The 19,455-nt window shown below is 48.3% G+C and overlaps 8 protein-coding genes across 8 annotated transcripts; 6 read left to right on the top strand and 2 right to left on the bottom strand.

The window, feature by feature from the left end:
* The first annotated feature begins 607 nt into the window (after window positions 1-607).
* Window positions 608-1,526, top strand: F5891DRAFT_1036040 (uncharacterized protein). Its single transcript, XM_041361824.1, has 2 exons — window positions 608-1,273; window positions 1,333-1,526. Exons 1-2 carry the CDS (start codon window positions 681-683, stop codon window positions 1,334-1,336), a joined length of 597 nt encoding a protein of 198 aa, XP_041225665.1. The 5' UTR covers window positions 608-680; the 3' UTR covers window positions 1,337-1,526.
* A 401-nt stretch (window positions 1,527-1,927) lies between these two features.
* Window positions 1,928-2,522, top strand: F5891DRAFT_1128762 (uncharacterized protein; the record flags this gene model as incomplete). The annotated part of the gene is made up of 3 exons (XM_041364314.1): window positions 1,928-2,163; window positions 2,226-2,292; window positions 2,346-2,522. 3 exons carry the CDS (start codon window positions 1,928-1,930, stop codon window positions 2,520-2,522), a joined length of 480 nt encoding a protein of 159 aa, XP_041225664.1.
* Window positions 2,523-5,280: 2,758 nt separating this feature from the next.
* Window positions 5,281-8,020, bottom strand: F5891DRAFT_1189173 (major facilitator superfamily domain-containing protein; the record flags this gene model as incomplete). The annotated part of the gene is made up of 21 exons (XM_041367112.1): window positions 5,281-5,412; window positions 5,467-5,619; window positions 5,674-5,768; window positions 5,819-5,869; window positions 5,923-5,946; window positions 6,012-6,057; window positions 6,109-6,238; window positions 6,289-6,343; window positions 6,402-6,657; window positions 6,687-6,737; window positions 6,783-6,854; window positions 6,905-6,995; window positions 7,043-7,089; window positions 7,143-7,184; window positions 7,239-7,269; window positions 7,331-7,371; window positions 7,423-7,582; window positions 7,636-7,696; window positions 7,754-7,771; window positions 7,832-7,841; window positions 7,892-8,020. The coding sequence occupies 21 exons, from the start codon at window positions 8,018-8,020 to the stop codon at window positions 5,281-5,283; spliced, it is 1,695 nt and encodes a 564-aa protein (XP_041225663.1).
* Window positions 8,021-8,372: 352 nt separating this feature from the next.
* On the top strand, window positions 8,373-9,024 carry F5891DRAFT_953006 (uncharacterized protein; the record flags this gene model as incomplete). The annotated part of the gene is made up of 3 exons (XM_041375152.1): window positions 8,373-8,606; window positions 8,665-8,792; window positions 8,841-9,024. 3 exons carry the CDS (start codon window positions 8,373-8,375, stop codon window positions 9,022-9,024), a joined length of 546 nt encoding a protein of 181 aa, XP_041225662.1.
* A 1,989-nt stretch (window positions 9,025-11,013) lies between these two features.
* On the bottom strand, window positions 11,014-12,050 carry F5891DRAFT_339351 (uncharacterized protein). The gene is made up of 5 exons (XM_041371418.1): window positions 11,702-12,050; window positions 11,629-11,640; window positions 11,490-11,578; window positions 11,347-11,369; window positions 11,014-11,293 (listed from the first exon to the last, which is right to left on the bottom strand). Exons 1-5 carry the CDS (start codon window positions 11,918-11,920, stop codon window positions 11,241-11,243), a joined length of 396 nt encoding a protein of 131 aa, XP_041225661.1. The 5' UTR covers window positions 11,921-12,050; the 3' UTR covers window positions 11,014-11,240.
* A 561-nt stretch (window positions 12,051-12,611) lies between these two features.
* On the top strand, window positions 12,612-13,409 carry F5891DRAFT_1035989 (uncharacterized protein). The gene is made up of 5 exons (XM_041361823.1): window positions 12,612-12,638; window positions 12,688-12,845; window positions 12,928-13,011; window positions 13,085-13,141; window positions 13,197-13,409. The coding sequence occupies exons 2-5, from the start codon at window positions 12,759-12,761 to the stop codon at window positions 13,344-13,346; spliced, it is 378 nt and encodes a 125-aa protein (XP_041225660.1). The 5' UTR covers window positions 12,612-12,638; window positions 12,688-12,758; the 3' UTR covers window positions 13,347-13,409.
* Window positions 13,410-14,734: 1,325 nt separating this feature from the next.
* F5891DRAFT_1035983 (uncharacterized protein) lies at window positions 14,735-17,077 on the top strand. Its single transcript, XM_041361822.1, has 2 exons — window positions 14,735-16,001; window positions 16,069-17,077. Exons 1-2 carry the CDS (start codon window positions 15,012-15,014, stop codon window positions 16,945-16,947), a joined length of 1,869 nt encoding a protein of 622 aa, XP_041225659.1. The 5' UTR covers window positions 14,735-15,011; the 3' UTR covers window positions 16,948-17,077.
* Window positions 17,078-17,212: 135 nt separating this feature from the next.
* F5891DRAFT_1035981 (uncharacterized protein) lies at window positions 17,213-19,452 on the top strand. The gene is made up of 6 exons (XM_041361821.1): window positions 17,213-17,342; window positions 17,392-17,431; window positions 17,489-17,651; window positions 17,702-18,470; window positions 18,544-18,805; window positions 18,859-19,452. The coding sequence occupies exons 1-6, from the start codon at window positions 17,273-17,275 to the stop codon at window positions 19,253-19,255; spliced, it is 1,701 nt and encodes a 566-aa protein (XP_041225658.1). The 5' UTR covers window positions 17,213-17,272; the 3' UTR covers window positions 19,256-19,452.
* Window positions 19,453-19,455: the final 3 nt, after the last annotated feature.

The following is a 19,455-nucleotide window of genomic DNA, read 5'->3' as shown; positions in this document are numbered from 1 at the left end:
TGAAGGAAGAAGGGGTCGAAGAATGGTGTTATCTGACCGTATGGCTCAAGGTATCTGGCGTCCGATGACAGGGTGCCTGCTGTTGGATTATTGAAAATCCGCTAGAACTCGCTGGTGGGACATAGATAGGCCCGGACATACATACTGCTCTCCGCGAAACCAATAGAAGCTTCTACTCACTACCGTATCAAGCTAGGTTCTGCTGCGGGACACGCGACATGTGACAGGTACCAATCCAGATTCGTCTAAAGCGTTTGATAGAAGTTGATGACCTGGCCCACAAGTACTGCCGATAAGATTCTGGATCAGCCTATGATGGAGCATAGCCTCGGAACCGCCGTAACCTGAACAAGTATCCAACGCAAGCCCATTGATAAACCAACACAACACTCCCTTTGAATTATCAGTAGCAACTAATTGGACTTGGACGTGAACTGGGAACAAAAGGAATGGGAAAACAAAGAGCTGAGGGGTGAAATTCGTTGCACTAGGCCAAAAATCATTGTGTTCTTCATTTGGATAGTACAACGTTAAGGAGGCTGTTACTTGTGAGAAATGGTTCATCACGCTGCAACAAATACGGTTATAAATTCTTCACTGCTTCCAGGCTCAGCTGACGTCCCTCATAATACTACTAGTATTTCTATCCCTCCTAGTACACGATACCCGCCTCAAACGAGATGTCCGTCCCAACTCACAGTATTCATTCAATCCACGGCACTTTCGCAGGCGTACCGTCCTACACTACTTTCTCATCGAACGCTGGCGTCGTAATCGAAGGCTCCCCAATCAATAAAATCCATCCAGGCTTCGCCAGAACCGCCTCTTGGCGCATAGCGCCCGCATCACTCCCTAGTTCAAGCTCTCGTCGTCTCCCCTCCTTCCCTGTAGCTCGTCGTGTCCCACCACCACCACCACCTCGTGCTATCGCACCGCAAGCTATCCCTTTCCCCTCCGAAAACCCATTTAATGATTCAAACGAATGCGCCCTGCCCGTACCACAACGACCCATTCCCCAGCGCACCCACCTCGCTTCACAATCATACACCGTCAGACTCCCCGGCTCAAACCCAATCGACGTCCTAGTTCGTCAGCGAACTGCACAGCGGGCCGCTCAGGAGCGCGAGACCCGATGCAAGGTCGTCGCGGGTATTTTGTTGAACAGGGTGCATGCTGTAGGGAAGCCCATGCGTCGGCTGCCTCCAAGTACGGAAGCGCCTCGGGCATACAAGCGAAGCAGACTATCAATGACTACCACTGCTGAAGAGGTCTGGTATGTGCATTCACGCTCTCTTGTTGTTATTAGTACTTACGTGAGTTTTGCCTCGTCAGTTGAACGTTTGACCGCAAGACGTTGATTTATGGAGCTGTGTTAGTTTTTATATATATGCTGGATGTGTTGTATAACAAAATTTTAATGACGATCAAGACTCGGGGAACAAACATTATTACAAGAACCAATGCAAGGCTCAGCGTACTTGAACAGTTTTTTGTCGACTTGAACTTGATCTTGGAGCGTACGAGAACAAGGTACGACGGTCAATCCCGAAATACAAGCCGAACCGAGCCGAAATGGTTCTTTCGAAGCGTGATCGATTCGACGATTCCCAAGGGATGCTATCCAATCACAGTGTCACTAGCACACTGCCTTTGCACGCGTCGCAACACGAGTAGATGTGGACTTGATGGGTTCATCAACGTTGTTCTTAGCACTCATGTCAGCTATGATATCGTTCCCCAGCTCTCATGAACGAAAATCCTAAAAATTCAACGCTACATGTCGTGCCCGTGCGCACGGAGACAGCTGGCGCCCACCGTGGCAGAATTCGAGCTTCTCTCGCCACACGCTCTTCAGACTCTGCACACACCGATAAGTACAGCTCATACAGCGCCCCAAACTAAACACTGCTGTAGAACCGTCCCAATCATGAACTATTCACTTCTTACGGACAGTCCATTTAACACTGCTTTACTATCCCCAGAGGGTGGTGCCGTGTATCGCATCGATACATATCTTAGCTCATTTACGACTACCGTCAAGAAGGTCGGCGGTGGGCAGAGTGAAGTGGAGATTGGAAGAGTAGTGTGGCAGTCTGGTAGACCTGGGACAGCTGTCGTACATGGACACGAGATATATGTCAACAAAAGCAGTTTTTTCAGCTCGTATGATTTTTTTTTCTTTGTTTTAATCTTCCGCAGTCGTCTTATTTTTCCCTTCCGTCTAGGTCAAGAACATTCACAGCACTAAATGGGCAGTCGTATAAATGGACGTTCCGCGAAGGATCAGCATTGGTGAGAATCACCACAGAAAGTACCTTGCTCAAATATTGATCTTGCTCTCAAAGATGGCGAGCAACGATAGCAGGCAAGCTCCAGTTGCCACGTATACACCAGCAACGAGAACAAATCCCGGGCTGCTACATATAACCCCGCATGGTCTGACTATCACCGGAGATGTCATTTTGAGCTTCGTCTGCGTCGAAGGCGAGCGCCGACATACAATGAGGAAGAGTCTAAGATGATGTCATGCGGAGGAATTTCAAACCTTCAAACCTACTTCCGATCGCTTCATTCGGTGTTCATTTTCAGGTGCTGCGTCTGTCTCGTTCGTTCATATGCATATATGCGTGCAAGTGCTCTTTCTTTTTTTTTACTTGAATTGTGTTCTTTTTTCTTCTTCACTGAGTCATATCTTTGCCCTAGATACTGTTATAGATCTAGAGTTACCACATGTTTCATTTTGTATGGACTCACATACCTACGGGTTTTGTATATCTGTTGACGTTTGTCACGTCAAATGCAGTGTGATAGGCCACTCTCGCAGAAACTATCATATGCATCTTGAAGCACGCAATCCCATCATGTTGCTGTGTACTTGTTCGCTGAGATACCTCGTGCTACCCACGTCCCTTTTTATCCTAATCCGCAGGAATGGGTGTCTTCTTCCTATCTGTCTGTCTACGGGAGAACTGGCGGGCCTCCCAGAATAAAGAGCGTGAGCTGATTCAATCCCTACATAGCTACTAACGTTTTACACACAAGCCCAGTGCTAACCTTTTTTGAAGAAAAAAAACATTTATCGTCGTCGAGGTCGTAAACCCTGTGTCGGACCATAACCCAGCTGTTCGCGGAGAACGCCACCCTAAGCCACGGATGCACAAAGCTCGTAAACCCGTCAGTTCCCTGCTTCCGGTCTCATTCTTTCATTCCCTACCTTCGGTCTCATGATTCTTGGTTTTTTTTATGCATCGTACTATATGGATAGTTCCACAGCGCTTTTTTAAACATTCACATGTTTCGTAGGGTCCGACCGACGGGAATCTTGACTATTTCCTGTACGCCCACCCGCCGGGACGGGAATACGCGACCGCTGCTCGCTGCCGCCGGATACCTGTCGGCGTCTATCAAAAGCTGTACCACCCGATATCAATCTACTTGTCGAACGAGTCGAGACTCGACGCCCGTTTTTTACATCGCGACCTCCTTCTGTGCGCGCCTAGTCGCTGACGCGAATGGGCCCTCGGGCGTTCGAACGCGTTCATAAGAGTTCGGTTTAACGTTCGCCGTCCTTGCTTGGTCTGGTTCGGGGTTCGCAGCTAGAAGGACAAGAACCGGACCGAACCGGGCTTCGGTACCGCTACAGGCTGAGGTCTCGATCAAGCATCCATCGATGAAACTCTTGTCGACTTATCTACGTTTGACTTCACCAAATACAGAAGCTTACCGTCAGGCATTCGTGTTCTATCCAGGCCGATAAACTTTAACTCATCCCTTTAATCGATGACCTCCGAGTGAGCTAACTCCAACTGGGCCACACAGTGCTCTCCTCCTCACGGATGAAGCACCAAGTCCTCCAGATGGGAAAGAGAGCCTATTCTTTAAGCCTTCTGAGATTCCATCTGTGAGTGCTTCCCTTTGTGGACAGAACGAATGGCCAGGAAACATCAGCCATACCCTCTCTGCTAGAGCTTCGGTTTGCAGCTCGCGTAACAGGGAGGGTACGCCCACCAGAATTCACTCCCGAAGAAACTGAACAGGTATTTCAAATCTTACAATCGTTCGTTCATTCTCATGTTGAATTATTGCAAGAATGAGCAACTAGTGGAGAGGCCTCTCACAATTGAGCTTCGCAACCCTGTGCAAGGCATTCTAAGCGAAGCTGGCTTCCTGCGTGGCTGCGCGTCAACGTCCGGTGACGACGACGTGGGAGCTTGAAGAGGCCGAGCGCTACACATCATTCCTTGAAGCATTCCGCGTCGAGAGCAAACAGCTCCTGGGGTTAGAGGACGCCAAGTTGAAGAAAATGAAAGAATAGGTTTCTTCCCGTAAACTGACAGAAGTTGCAGACGACACCAACTACATTCAAATTACCCTTGAATGTAGCTATGGTCGCAGAAGATGAGGATGACTTGGATGATTTCTCGGACCTCGAGGCCTGATAAGATCTCCAAACGTGGTGTGTACATGCGCATGTGACTGCTGATATCCCGCGCTGATTTCATATCGCAGTAGATAGCCCTGTTTCATTAATTTTTTTTTTTTTCGTTTTGTACGTGTTATTGCTCACATTCTAGAATAAAAGTATTCGCTACATTGATATCGACGACTTGCTTGTTTCCTTCCGCCCACCACCATCGTTTTTGACTTGCTCGTTTTCCTCTGCTTACTGGCGCTGTTTCTACTCACATTATTCTAAATGCAAGGTACTGGACGCGGCACCAACACCAAGCGCAAACGCAAGGTAGCCGTTTCCGAACCACCTCGGGGATCAGGGTCTTAATCTGTCGGGCCTATCGGCCAACGATTAGCTAGGCTGTTTGTTCCCTGAACTCTCGGCGACCACAACCAACCCTCGATGCAGCGGCGCACTAGTACTAAATGGTTGTCTTCCTAATCAAGATCTGCGCCACTCGATATTTTATCATAACCCCTTATCAAACCATCTCGCGAATATGAAGCTCAAGACTCAAGACGGGTTATAGTGCACGGCTACAAGTTCTGCATGAACAATTAGGAGGAACATCGGGATTGGGTGCGATTTCATTGATGAGGAGAAGTACAAGGGTCATTGAGAAGTCGAGGATCAGAACCACGGAGACATCCGGAAATGCAAGACCCTTCTACTCTATGTTTGGAATAAGGAATAAAGATATTAATGTGAAGTTATTATCACTGTCTGAACCTCCGATCGAAGCGCTTTCTAACCTCATATATGTACATTATGTCGGCTCGAGGGCGGAGAAACTGGACTCGTGATTGGAAAGCGACAGCAGGGTGTCCTCATACCCCCCGCTCTCCACGGCGTGGCGACCATTGGGGAGGAGGCAGAGCTCTTGATTCAGCCCCGGGATTGATGGACTTGGGTTGGGTATCAGTCTCCTTAGCCGGACTGTCTAAATTCTTCTCAGGAATCTAAACCGGGATACCATCAACAGAGAACCGAAAAAAAACAGGCCAGAAACGTACAGGTAGTCGGACGAAATACGCTAGTAACGCGGAGCATGCAGCAAGCATGAACACAGCACGGAGACCGATGGCATATGACTCTCTTGCTGCGCGCTGCAAATCTGGCGGCAACTCGCCCAGGAGGGTAGTTGAGTGCCGGATCCGACTCACAATCTAGATGAAGAAAATGTAGCATGGAAATGTACTGCTCGAGGGGTAACAATTCACCTCTGCTGCGCCATCACCGTGTATTCTTGATCGAAGCTCGTAGTCAAGTTTGTACTGGAATAGCGCCGACGAAATGGCAACGCCCCCTACTTGACCTACCGGAACAGTGAGCATTTGATAACCAGGAACCATACGAGCGACTGACCTATGCCTCTGAAAAGTTGACCAAAACCAGTTCCGACGGCCATCGAGCTCTCTATGGTATATTACATCATTGAAAACTTCAGCACAGGAACCATAATCACGCACCAGGGAGGTGTGCGAGCAAGGCAACTGATTATTTGTGTGCAATATGATTAACCACCTAAAGCATAGCCGATTACCAACATCCTACACACCAAGATTTGTCTGTAAAACGACGGCGTTGCCAAACCCGAGTGGGACCTGATATAGGATTATTCATACATCAATCAGAGAATACAAGGTGGCGCTCACAATGCTCAGCCACATTTGCAGTGGTCCGGAGTCCTTCCGCAATAACGTGATGAGAGTGATGCCGATGAATGGGAAGAAACCAAAAATAAGGTTGATGAGTTTATACTTCCCAGTGCGGTGCATCATCCATCTGGCGCTGATGAGAATCAAAAACAAAATGACGACGACGCGTCCACTAACCCGGCAAACAAAGACCCGGCTGACATGCATACGCTGTTCGGCATCAGATGCAAGCCTATCCATAATGCAGATTGCGGTTAATACTATATTGAAACAAATCAACATTAACATACCCGCAGTCGATGCACTTGTCAAGGCCACTGTCTGAAACCACATCGGAAAGAAATACATCACGGAGAAGTTGCACAATGATACAAGGAAGTTGTTGGCTCCAACAAGAACAGGGACCTTCTGTTTCAAGAGGAATGGCGCCATGATAGGCTCTGAGGTAACCAGTAACTCTATCAAGATAAAAACTACGGAGAAAATGCAAGCAAGAGCCAGCGGCACGTATACCCATCGGTTCGACCACTGGCCAAGGTCAACCAACTAGATGTTTCATGAGAATAATCACTCACTGGGAGATCCTCGTTGTATTTCATACTCAAGAATACCAAGCATGATCCAACCTGCAAGGAATCAAGAACAATCTACACATGATAGTATTGACTCACACAGAGTAGAAGGGAAAAAATACCGCCGTAATCGATTCTCTTTAGAATGTCCTTGGTGTTTCCGCTTTTACCCTAATATAGTATGAGTAGGTGACAACTTTAGGAAATCTTCAAGCGCTCACGGGGGTGACGTATCGCAAGTTGTAAGTCGTAAGAGCAAGCGATAATACGAAAAAGGGCATTTGGATCAAGAATGCCCATCTCCAACCAAACCTAGAATTCATGGTAGATAGGAAACAAGATAAGGCGCGTGCGCTTACCGGTCACTTATGAGACCTCCTATGGGTCCTCCTAGACCCATGCCGAGCTAAATATAAGTAGTAAATTTCCAGGTTCAAAAAGTGCTGAAACCGAACAGACGCCATTAAACACACTTTGTACCCCTTGCGCAAGTCCTCTTGACTATAGGTGTTCCTGAGATAATGATAACAGTGAAGGCGATGGAGTAGAACGTACCCGCATGGAATACATATCACTTGTAGTGATCCTAACTCGTCATGGGTCGTGCTTAGTAATAAATAGAATGGTTTGGTCGATGTTTGTCTCACGTGCAGGTCGTTAGAATACCACCACCTCCCATGCCAGATAGCTAGAGGAACATGTTACAAAAGAGTGAAATGAAATCAATGAAGGAACGTACAAATCGTGCAACAACCAACAGCTCCATGCTCGTAGAGAAGCCACAAAGCAGGGTACCCAGCGCGGCAATACATACAGCCAACTGGTTTGCACCCCGTCTCCCCATAATGTTGCATAACCGCCCATATAAAGGTGTAAAAGTACAGACCGCAAGCAAATACCTAAGAAAGAGTATTAGAAAATAGAATTTCGGGCCGAAGAATCCGGTATTCACGATGTTCCAAGCCAGCTAGCTTGATTTGACTTGTTAAAGTCAGAGGAGATAGATGGTAGCACTGTGACGGAACCGCCGGATTAGTATTCCGATAGATGCAACAGCCAGGACGTCGTACGAGTAGCGACTAGGGTTGCTGGATATGTTTTGATGAGAGTTACACAACTCATGAGTTGGAATAGAAAATTCAACGTACTGTTCAAAGACTAACGACTAATCAGAAAATACAGAAAGACTGTTGGATGAAAAAACTCACTGAAAGGAAAGTCGCGGACCACAGACCAATCAAAATTCCGTAACGCGTCGACCTTGAAATGTCTCGAGGGCCAGGCGGACGATGATCTTGTGTTCCATTCGAGATTAACGGATCTCTTTCGGTCGCCATTTCGTGCGTATGTAGTGGAAGTTGGGAGTCAAACTTCAAAGAGTGTCACGCACTGAAGAGCTTCCTGAGAGTTCGGACTTGTTTCCGACGCGGAGCATGGAGTCCGTGGAACGAATGACACAAATCATGATAACGGCATATAAACGGTCATATATGTACATGACGGTTCAACAAACAGTTTAATTAAATAGTTGATCACGTGAGGTCAGTTGCGTAGATGACCAAATACATGTCATCATCATAATTGGTCATCATCGACCTCTGCGCACAAACGACGATGAGCGCACCGAGATTTGGACTTTTGGTGTCGACATGCATGAGACATGCCGCAGACATTTATATGCGCTCCGGGATGGTCTCAACGCCGATAACAAGATGGAAGTCTGGCTCCGCCCTCCACAACACGCGGTCGTTCGCATGCTCCTCAATCGTGCATGCAGCCCCCTCAACACCCATTTATGTTCCAAAATCCGCCGCCTTAATATCTTCTGTTCCAACTCCAGATGAACTAAAAGCACAGGAGCTTGATCTAGACATAATACCCAAAGAGGATATCAAGCTAGAACTTACAAACCGAGCTGCCGAGGTGCGTCATCTGCTTCTCATCAACTCTTAATGTCTTCTGAACTGTAATGGAACCGAAGCAACTGCAATCTATAGCTACGCGGGAACACTCTCCCAGTGCAGGCCTACGCATTGCAGTGGAGTCAGGAGGATGTCACGGTTACCAGTATACAATGGAGCTGGCTTCTGAACGAAATGTGGAAGACTAGTGCGTTGACAACACAATAAGTTGCGTTATCTCTAATCGGATCAGCAGCCACTTCACACATCCGGCCATTATTCCGTCAAATATCTATATCGACGCAGTCTCCCTCGGACTTCTCAACGGCTCTACAATAGATTTCGCTACCGAGCTGATAGGGAGCTCGTTTCGCATCGCGGAGAACCCGCAGGCGAAGGGTGGATGTGGCTGCGGGATTAGCTGGGAGATGAAAGATTAAACTTTTATGAGACAAAACATGATTACTAGACCAGGCATACGTAGCTGGACGTATTTATGAAACTCACGTTACTTGTACGTCTACTATTTCGTCACTCCATCTGTAACTGACGGTTTGATTTTCGCAGATATATTGTCATGGTACCGATGTAATATTGAGTTTGCTTTACGCTGCAAGCCAACACTCCCAGGACAAATTCTACAATATCTGGTGGTGTTAGACAAATTGACTATTCCCACAAGCGGCGTCAGCTCGCCACAATTCTGGCGCTACATCAGTAACGTTGGGACACACGGGTTATGATTTGATAGAAGTTGAAGAACAAGGCACCTTTGTCTGGATCCTGCTTACTATTACTTATTCGTACAAGTCTGGGCGATGCGTATATCATCCGATGAAAACTGCCATCGGAAAAGACCTTCCTTGTCTTCCATTTCAGAAGAAAATAGACCAGCGCAACTGCTAAGGCGCGGACTTCAGCTGGATCTCTCTCAGATCGGAGGTGCAATTAATGCTTAGTACCGTATCATAGGGCAGCAGTGCACACCTTCCATTCGGTCTAAAGCAGTAGCCGACCTTTGAGGCACTGTCGACATTTCCGCGTCGGCATATGCGTCACTTCCATTCAATCGAAAACGGTGGCGCGACAACAATTCCGTCTCGGTGAATGGTCACTTCCATTCAGTTGTAAACAGTAGCGCGACAACACTTCCGTGTCGGCAGATGACCACTTCCAATTCAATCGAAAACAGTTAGCGCGACAACGCTTCCGTCTCGGTGGATGGTCACCTCCATTCAATCGAAATCAGTGGCGCGACAACACGTCCGACTCGGGAATGATTACTTACATTCAGTTGAAAACGGTAGACAGTGTCAACGGTTGCCTCTCGGCGGATGGTCTCTTTTAATATTCAGTCGAAAACGGAGTAGCGTGACTGTCAACCCGTCTCGGCGGGTGGTCATATGACTCATTATTGGCTTGCAGGATTCCCACGTTAAGTTTTGAGGGTGATACCTGACACACATCGTCCACCGTAATTATTATGAAGGCTATCGAATTCAAAACCGCTTATCCTGCTGAGGCCGAGTTCAGGGCTGCCTAAAAAGGTACGTAAATCATCATGACGTTTACATCTAAGTACTCTCTCGAGATCTCCATGGTACTGGTCTACAACTTCAGTCTCCGCGGCCGTGCGGTTACAGCACTAGTAGCGCACGAAGCGTTTGCAACACAATCAGTACATACTAGTCAGGCTTTTCTCAACATTACTGGCAGAATCTAGGCGATTATTCAATCCAACCGTCAAAAGTAACGGACACCCCATTAATGGCTATTTGCTGTCAGCTCGGCTACCCGGCAGTTTACGGACATCCTGATGTGTACATGTGAACGGAAACCATTGGATGAGGTTTACGGATGATCCCCCAGGGTATGGCTCGGCGCATACAGAGTTAGCACCATTGTTTCCTTTATTGTTATTAGCCTGTCAACCGAATCCCGTCCTGATGGAGTGCTTCACCACGCAGACCCTAAATCAAGACTGACTGGCGGCCGTATCCTAACGGCAGTCCCACCGATGGCAAAGACCTATCAACGTGCCATGTCCAAATAGAGTGTACCGCGTGCCCTGACCACACGACGGCCGCCTGCTCAGACCAATCGTTTACGATAATTTTAAAAGGGGAGTAAAAAAGCGGCATATACTGCGGGAACAGCATTACTTCACCAGAGAAACCCATATGACACCGCACAAACTTACTGTGACGCCAAGACAAAGAATGATCAAACTGCGGTTGCAACCTTAAAAAAAACTTATTGTTGTTCGACCATCGTACGCCACGACGATGCGACTCCCGGTTCATCGCATTTGATCAAGGGACCGTGAGGATCATCCTGTATGTAAGTGGCCTGAAACGCATTTTGCTCTTAGGTTTCATTTGATGACTCGGGCGAGCTACGGCACAGCGCCATCCAATTCAGTTAATTATCCGGGCTTCATGCAACGTTCCTCGGTCGGACAAACTTTAACAAATCCCAGATCATTCGATATTCAGTAACAAGAAAGCGAACTATACGCGTAGTCGATCCCGATGTTAGGTGATACACTATAAATAATATGACACATGGAATAATTAACGAAAGGGGTCTTTGGCCTGGGCTCTAAGAATTAAAGGTGCAAGATAAGATATTCACAATGATGTTCGGCGCTCGGCGCTCAGCGGCGTCCAGCCTGCTCACACGAGGGGCAGAATCTGTTGATGTTGGGCGCTATAATGTCTGTTGTTAGAAACAACAGCGAGAGATAACAATCACGAGCTTACAATATTGTTGAGGATACTGGCGACTAATGATCCGACGAGTCATCAGAGTGGCGTTGTCCGAAATGCGAGTGGAGCGGGGGTAAGAAATTTTCATCATCATGCAAGTCAGTCATTGTAATCGTAAATGAGTCGTGTGCACGCACTATTGGGCGCAAGATTGCTTGCACGTGGGCGGGAGGCAGGTGGCAGGGTGATTGGGGCCAAATTTGCACCTGGAACTGTCGCAGACGATCTGCAAAAACTTTTAGAGATCGCTGGTATCGTTGTGCTGTGATGTCTCACCAATTCATCAGGCTGACGTAGGAAAGTCATTGACGTTAGCCACGTCGCTAAGAGTCATTCGTGTGAGGCTTACGAGATTCATAGCGTGTCCGCAGCGGAGGTAAACATTGCGAACACTGAAGAGAGGGTCAGTAAACCATGAAAGGATTTGACGACTGCACATACTGGCGCCAGCAGCACATTGTTGATAGTAGTTGAGAGTGGTTGGTGAATATATGAGTGTTGTAGAAAGAAGTGTTCTAGTCGATTGGTGGGTGATCTTTGACGAAGAACAGTCTGCCCTTTTATCCATCCCCCGATAGGCTATGTAGCATACACGGCAATGGAATGAACGTAGCGTGTCTGCTCAGGGTGCTAAAGCGGATTATGCATTTTGAATTTGGTGGCCATCTGTGCACAAGAAGAACAGGTCGCCAGCCATCCAAAACGAGAGGTATTGCCGTGCGTCATTTGATAGCGTTTTCGCAGGACCTTTTCTCGAGAACGACTAATCGTATGAGGAACAAGGTCCTGACGGGCACAATTCGAACCCGGGGATCAACTCCAGATTCGGTCACACCTGCGGCATGAAGTAAGTAAAGTTGGCGATACCCATATATATGGCTAGATTGCATCCTGTCAATACCTGAACAAAGTTAAACTACTTGATTTGCGGGAATGACTTAGGTTACCCTGGTATAACAATTGAAGAGAAAGCTTGAGCTGCAAGCGTGAATTTGGAATATGTCGTACTGCTGGCGACCCTCCGTTGCCGGCATTCATTGAAGGTGGACTCAGGCTATCCCCTGCATTTGACTGTAACGGGACCGCAGATGAATCAGATGCTGAAAAAATAGTCACATAATCCTATGAGTCGTTTCCATTGGAATCTGGTTGTCGACCGGTTGTCTACCGGTTGCTTTACGCCAATCTCCTGTTGCTGCATATGATGAACAGACGCACAGTGTGACAAAAGATAATTGATAGCTGGTACACGGCAGCGCTTCAAAGGCGATTGATTGCGTCGGAAGGTTGTGTTACTAACTTTCTGCTGAGTCATCAGTCTGAATCCTTTTCAAGTTGATTCCGTCACGGCTGGACTTGAACGCCTCCACTTTCCGCGCCTTCGTTGACACGGGAAACTCCATGTTATGACGAAATCAGGACCGCCTGTCGTGACACTCCCACTATCAACATTGAAGGAGAAAAAGAGGAAAGTTTTCTATGAACACGGCAAGGTAGGGCGCTCATTCTGACACAGCGCTTGCATTACTCGCGATCGTCAGCCAGAAATTATCTCATGAAAGTCCTTACGGTTAGGATTCTTTGGATCTAGCGGTGTCAATCGGCAATTCACAGGAGGATAAAGCGTTGCTTAAGGCTGGGAGGCATCATCAACCGCAGGTAGGTACATCACATTCCCAGTCTGTCAATTCCCCGATACATCCCTCTCATCACAAATCATTCCGATTCGTAGGCTGGTCAGCCCCGACCAGACCGTACTCATCAAAAAAGCAGGACAAAAAAGAAATTGGTAAATCATCAAAGACTGTGCGTAGGGTGCAATTATTTTTTTACGCGGTTTCTAGGAGGAGGTCAAGGCTACCATTGCGATCCAGCGGGCTCGGCTGAAAAGGGAGAAAGTAAAAATGCGCAAGGAGCGCCCGGGCCCCGCGGACCATCAAAAGTCAAGCCCCGCGCAGGATCGTGCACCTCGCAAGAGGGTGTCCTTTGCTTAAGCTTTGACGTATATTTTACATTTTTCTCGATCAATCCAATGCAGTGGGAATATTTGATCATCAGCTCGGAGTGTCTCGCCGTCACCGCTCGTTGATATTATGGATTGGTAACACTGAGAAAAAAAAAAGGTTGAGTTCGGTATGTGGCTGGCGTCATCAAGGAGCCGATGCTTGTTAGACTTGAAGGTCTCCTGTGTCGCTCGTATGACCGGTGATTATGATTGTGGTTGTGGGTCACACTGTTCAGGACCGCTATATTATCGCGACCGATGTAAACATATATACCGCCTTCAGTCCAACTGACTGATTGTCCAAGTTTAAGTGGGAGTGGGAGCAGAGGGAACACTGTTGCTTAGATGATGGGACAGGTCGAGGCTCTCCTGAGCGTCATTAATGTTGACTGTGCGCTGCGCAGCTATACAGCCTCTCTCCAACTTCACACGAAGACAAGGTCGTCGTTGAGAATGACCTTGCGGACTCTATTCTGGTGCATGCCTAAAACCGAGGGGGATGATTTTAAACCCTGAATTTACCCACAGAATGTTAAAAAAATAGATATTTGAGCTGAGTTCGAGCCCCGAGGAAGAACCGGGCATGGGCGCATGTAGGCATATTCGAGGTACGATTCCGTCGCCAATCGTAGTCTTACCTAACAACAGGTATCCTTTGGTGGATGGTAGAGAGTTACAGAAACCTAACTCCACAACTCAGGCACCTACACACCAATGTCACGCTGTCACTCACTGTCAGTATGCGTTCCATTGTCTTGGGATGAAAATTAAATTCTGATTCTGAGTGGCAGATGCGCTGGAGAGAATCTGGATGATCAACGAGTTATCTCGTGGATAACGAGCTCCGCTAATGTCAAAGTAAATAAGTTAGGTCAGGGACCGTGTAAGAAGTTGCGACCTCGGGGAAGTCGATATATCGAGCTCTTGCACACGCCGCCAAGGGTAACCTACCTGTGGGCGTATAGGATAAACTGAGATGAGTCGCGGGACTTGCATATGTGATCAATACGCCACTGTGGCGGCGGCGTCAGTTAGCCATCCTTGAATACTTGAGGACACATTGGAGGAATCATGAGCATTATTGATTATTGATTACAAGTTCCATTTCCTACTAACACGCGTGTTCTAGTATAGTGAGGCGGTAAGGTGTGAGAGCTGCAAGGCTCACAATTGATCATAGCGTGATATATGTGGCACTGTCCACAAACATTGCGAAGCAACACCGGTGATGCAAGCAAACTTCCGTGCGTATGTAGGCCGGTGAGACATTTTGATTATGAGCAGTGCTCGCAAGCGTAAACGTGGTTGCCTGTGCTGATGGGCTTGATCTGTATAATTAAATGCGGTCGTGGTCTGACCGTGGCGGATTTGTGGCCCTGTCACTGGGTGTACAGTGGAATTTCAAAGTCCGCTGTGCGTAGTTCACCTTGCGCTTGACGTGCCGCATCCAACTTGCCTTTAGACTTGCTAACTGAAACACACCAAGCAAACACAACGATCCAACACCGACTGGCAGGGATTCAAGGGGAAATAAGTCTGGTCTCCCTCCAAATTTTCTAATCTGGGCGCACTCATTAGTTTGTAACAGTTTCGCTGCGGACCGTCTCACTAACATTAATCAGGACACTCAGTTTGACGGTGTTTTATAGTAACAATGTCGCTTTATACACCGGTATTCCCACCGTCTCTCGAACGCAAGTCAACAGGGCGGAAGGGCGCGTCCTCATCCAATAAACCAAATCATCTGTCCACTACCGAGATTCTACGCGACATTCACCTTTTTCTTGCCACCAAACCTGAGGTACTTGCACCCTCTTCAAGACCCAGCTCCCCCTCGTTCGACGCAAACGTTGAAGACTTGAAACACGCTGTCCTAGAGGCAGTTGACGCTGCAAGAGGAGACACAGGGGACGGGAAATGGACCCAGGTCAGCGCGAAGTTGAAGATGGGTTGTGTCAGGGGACGATATCGTATGACTGGGTTAGACCAATGCTGGAATCCAGCTGAGAACGCGGAATGGATACTACCAGATGACGAGGAAACATGGTTGAAGCTAGAGAAAGATAGGGCAAAAGCGAGGACGTCGAAAGGGAATGCCAAGCAATCTCGTCATCCTGCCAACGTGTCGATAACAGCAGTTGCACCATTCCGCGGATCAGATCTTGCTGCCTATCAACCGCCAATAGATATTGTTCAAGCGCTAGCAACGGTCTCGCCCAAAACCATGCTGAATGTCAAGGAGAAGGTGGCAAAGTGGCAAGCGACGATCCCCACATCTGAAGGCGCGTCGGTTGGCGAAAAGACCGTATCCGTTACCCCAGCACTCACGGGTGCCTCCAAGTCAGGGATGAAGTTGACACTGCTGAAAGATAAAAGCCAATCCTCGTCGCTTAGTTTTCCGGTCGTAAAGCGTAATGCTACAACCGTGACTGGTAAGAAGAGTAATAAAGAACGCTCAGATAGACATGGTCCCCCTAATTTTCGGGTCCACGGAGATCCCAAAGGTGATCATACCGCCAGCGGCTCCAAATTACCAACGGAACCTAGCGGTGATGAGCCAGAAAAAGCTAGCTTCAAGACCCCGCTGAAGTCTTTGCATACTTCCGATGGGGATCTGCCCAAGATTGCAGACTTTCCAGAAACGGTGAGTGCGAAAGTCAGGTATTTTTTTCTTATCGAACTCATCAGTCTCTGTTTTACCTTGTACCTAGCCGTATATTCCTCCATCCTTCCCATCACAGCTTGAAACTTCAACTCCGCAGCCACGACATAACGCCGCGGTGCCTGTTCGGACAAAACCCCCGCCGATTTACCCTGTATGTTCATCGTCGTCTATTTCACATCCGTCAACTCCCAGGGATGGCGATCATAATCATCTCGGCGAAGATCCTTATACTGTTGATATATCCCCTTCTTTTCCGCTACATTCCGACGGGCGACAAACAAACAAACGCCCTCTATCGCCGTCTTCTCTCCATGACATAGTATCCTCCACTTCGAAGAAGCGACGGTTACAGTCCCCCCATGGAGAAAATCCCGCAATTCGCTCTCGACCACAGACGGAATCGGCAAATGTGCCAGAGGTAACGTCGAAACGTGCAGCTATTCCAGCCTCCCCTCGCGGTGAAGGTAGACTTCCTACTCTCACTGAGTTGCTGGCAGCCACCCCTCAACCGAAGTCACGCCAGGGGCCTCCTTTGAAAAATATACTTCGTGCCGAGAGTGAGCCTTCACCACATGCCGCCAAGGAAAACCCTTCGCCTGCAAAGTCTTACTTCTCAACCCCGGGTTCGGGGGCGTCTGATTCCCCTACGTCCAATCACAATCTCCTTCTTCACTCGCCTGTCAGCCCAATGCGGTCATTCGCTCAAAATCCAAACGCATTTCTTCCGCAGTTTACCTCCACCCAGGCTGGAGGTTCAGGTCACAACGAGACGAGTAGTGGCGTCTTTGGAGGGGGTTATCGTTCCCAGTTTGATGTGGAAAGACATGTCGATCGTGTTAGTGAATTATTGGAGAAAGATGTTGACTTTTGTGGGTGGTTGCGTGATGTACCATCAGTGGAAGAACTGGAAGCCAGTCCGGAATAGTGATTATCACAACATAGCCTTAGGCAATACCCGCGAACGTGCAAGCTGCTGACTAGTCGCACCCCACTTCTCGTGTATTTTAGTCGCAACTTGTTGCTTTACTAGGAAGAAAAACATAGTTTCAAATCGAGTCTGGGCCCCAGAAGGAAGGTTGAAGGGAAGAATGCGCCCATCACTGCCTTGAGGCAAAGTAAGATACCGAACTTCCATATTGGGGACGCGTCTTGATCACGTGGATATGGTATTGTTCGATAACAGCGCGTGTTGGACCCAACTACGACCACGACCGGGACAGCCACAGAGCTTGTCCTCGTCGCCGCCCACGATGAGCAGGCGAGACTCACGCCTTTCCCTTAATGTCCGTCAGAACGATGCTCTCAGTGAATTTGAAAACTGTATGTCATTTATGTCACCCTGGGTCCAACTAACGTCTGTGGCATTTAGTTAAGAAGAAATTCCTGCTTGCCAATAAGCACATCACCAAGTATGTCGCCCTGTCAAGTTTAATCTAATTAGAAAACAGCTCACTGTATGACAACAGACTTAATTCGACTCTCAGCGTCCGCATCGAGGAGCTTAACGCTCAAATATCCACCCTATACGTCGAGAACCTCAGACTACGAGCATCCGAGATTGCACTCGCGGCACAGCTGAAGAAAGAGCAGGAAAAGTCCAGGAAGATAATGGCTGATGCTGATGCTGCGGCGAGTTCCATATCCCGAGAACCCACCTGCTGTCGCTGAGATTCAGCTAGACTGCTAATTTGGTCAAACATCTGACTTTTTTGCGGCAGTCATTTGGTATTGCCCCTGGGGTAGCTTCTCCCGCCAAAGAGAAGCCAGCGTCTAGAGCTCGTCGACCGCTCATAGATCCAAATGCGTCACCACAAATGCCCAAACTTTCACGTGCGCCCAACGTACCGGGCATATACGAAGACGAAGAATTGACCTCTTCTCCGCAAGGAGATGAAGAGGAGGCAGAGCATATACCTAGTCCTACTATCCGGCGAAAAACCAAGTCAAGACTTGCAGCATCTCGCCTGCCATTACCCGCCCGAGTTTCCTCGCCTCCGCCACTACCAACGCCACCGCAAGCTCCTGCAGAAGAGCGAGGGTCGTCAAACAAGAGGAGAACAGGGAGAAGGGAGGGTGGGTTTCTCAGTGTAAGTACGGATGGTGATAGGATAATTCTACCCAGAGCTGCTAGTCCCGCCTTCGGGTCTCCTGCTCGTAGGGAGGCTGGTTTGGCTGAGGACGATGAGGAACAAGAAGCTGTCAGGAAATCGGGACCACCGCCAACTCAGGATGATGATTTGGACTACGTACTACCAGCAAAGAAAGAGAAGGAGAAAAAGACAAAGCAGGTTGAACGAGAGTTACCATCGGAAGAGGGTGAGGCTACTACTTCATCACGAGTGCAGGAAAGGAAACGACGAAGACGCGAGGAGTACTCGGGCCTCAAGGATGTCACAAACTCACCCAGAAGCCGTGCTATGTTACCACTGTTAAACATTAATGCACCAGGTACGGCGCACGTTTAGGCAACGCGAAATGCGGACACATGCGATCATGTCTTCTCTAACTGATCGATTTGCAGATCGGGATCGACAGCACACGCCTGATACGGATGGAACAACGCCAATATCCGGAGTCACGTCGCTGGCAACAACCCGGAGCTTCTTATCCACGCCAGCTACCACTCCTACAACGACATCTCAGATCCCTCAGTTGCCGACACCTCGAACATCTTTTAGTCCGGTCCCTCCGCCGTGTGCTTCTACTTCTGAAGAAGCCCCTGTTGGAGGGCGCGAACGTCGTACACGGAAAAGTGTCAACTATGCTGAGCCCAAGCTCAACACGTAAGTCCCATCCCTTGCACAATTTCGCTATGACTCATGGTCCAAACCACTAGGAAAATGCGGAAACCTGATGGTCCACCGATGCAGCCTACAGCTGCTCCAGGGCTGAAGAAGAGATCATCCACAACTAGTGTTCAAAATGATGATCCTGAGCACAGACCCTCCTCAGAAGGGTCTTCGCAGTCCAAGACTTCAATCCCTGTTGCTCGTTCTTCGTCCGGCACGAGTTCGTCATCCTCAGCTACCGCAAATACTGTAGTGAAAAGGAAGAAATCACGCCCTCACGTCGAAGTAGACGACGACGAAAGCGAAGGTGCCCAAGCTGATGCCGAATACGGGAACATCAATGGTTGGGTGAACGTTGAGGGGCGTCGACGGAGCGCACATCAAAGTGCCGTCCGTCGTGCACTCGAAGCTGATGACGGCAGACGGCATAGCCTGGCTGTATGATTTTGTTCTGGTTGATGCTGTACCTTGGTTCTATACATGGTATCCTTCCGCGTAGGATTATTCTAAGTATACTATTGATCATGACGATATGAAACGCTCTCAAGTACAAACAAGCAAGTATGCCACTATCATACAAATACCATATATTTTTTGTAATTCTACGTTCCTGAGGATCGAGAAGATTCAGTTTTCGTGGACAC

Source organism: Suillus fuscotomentosus, assembly GCF_016647785.1.
Source record: "Suillus fuscotomentosus strain FC203 chromosome Unknown F5891scaffold_29, whole genome shotgun sequence".
Lineage (NCBI taxonomy): Eukaryota > Fungi > Basidiomycota > Agaricomycetes > Boletales > Suillaceae > Suillus > Suillus fuscotomentosus.
This window is presented reverse-complemented; position numbering and strand designations above follow the sequence as displayed.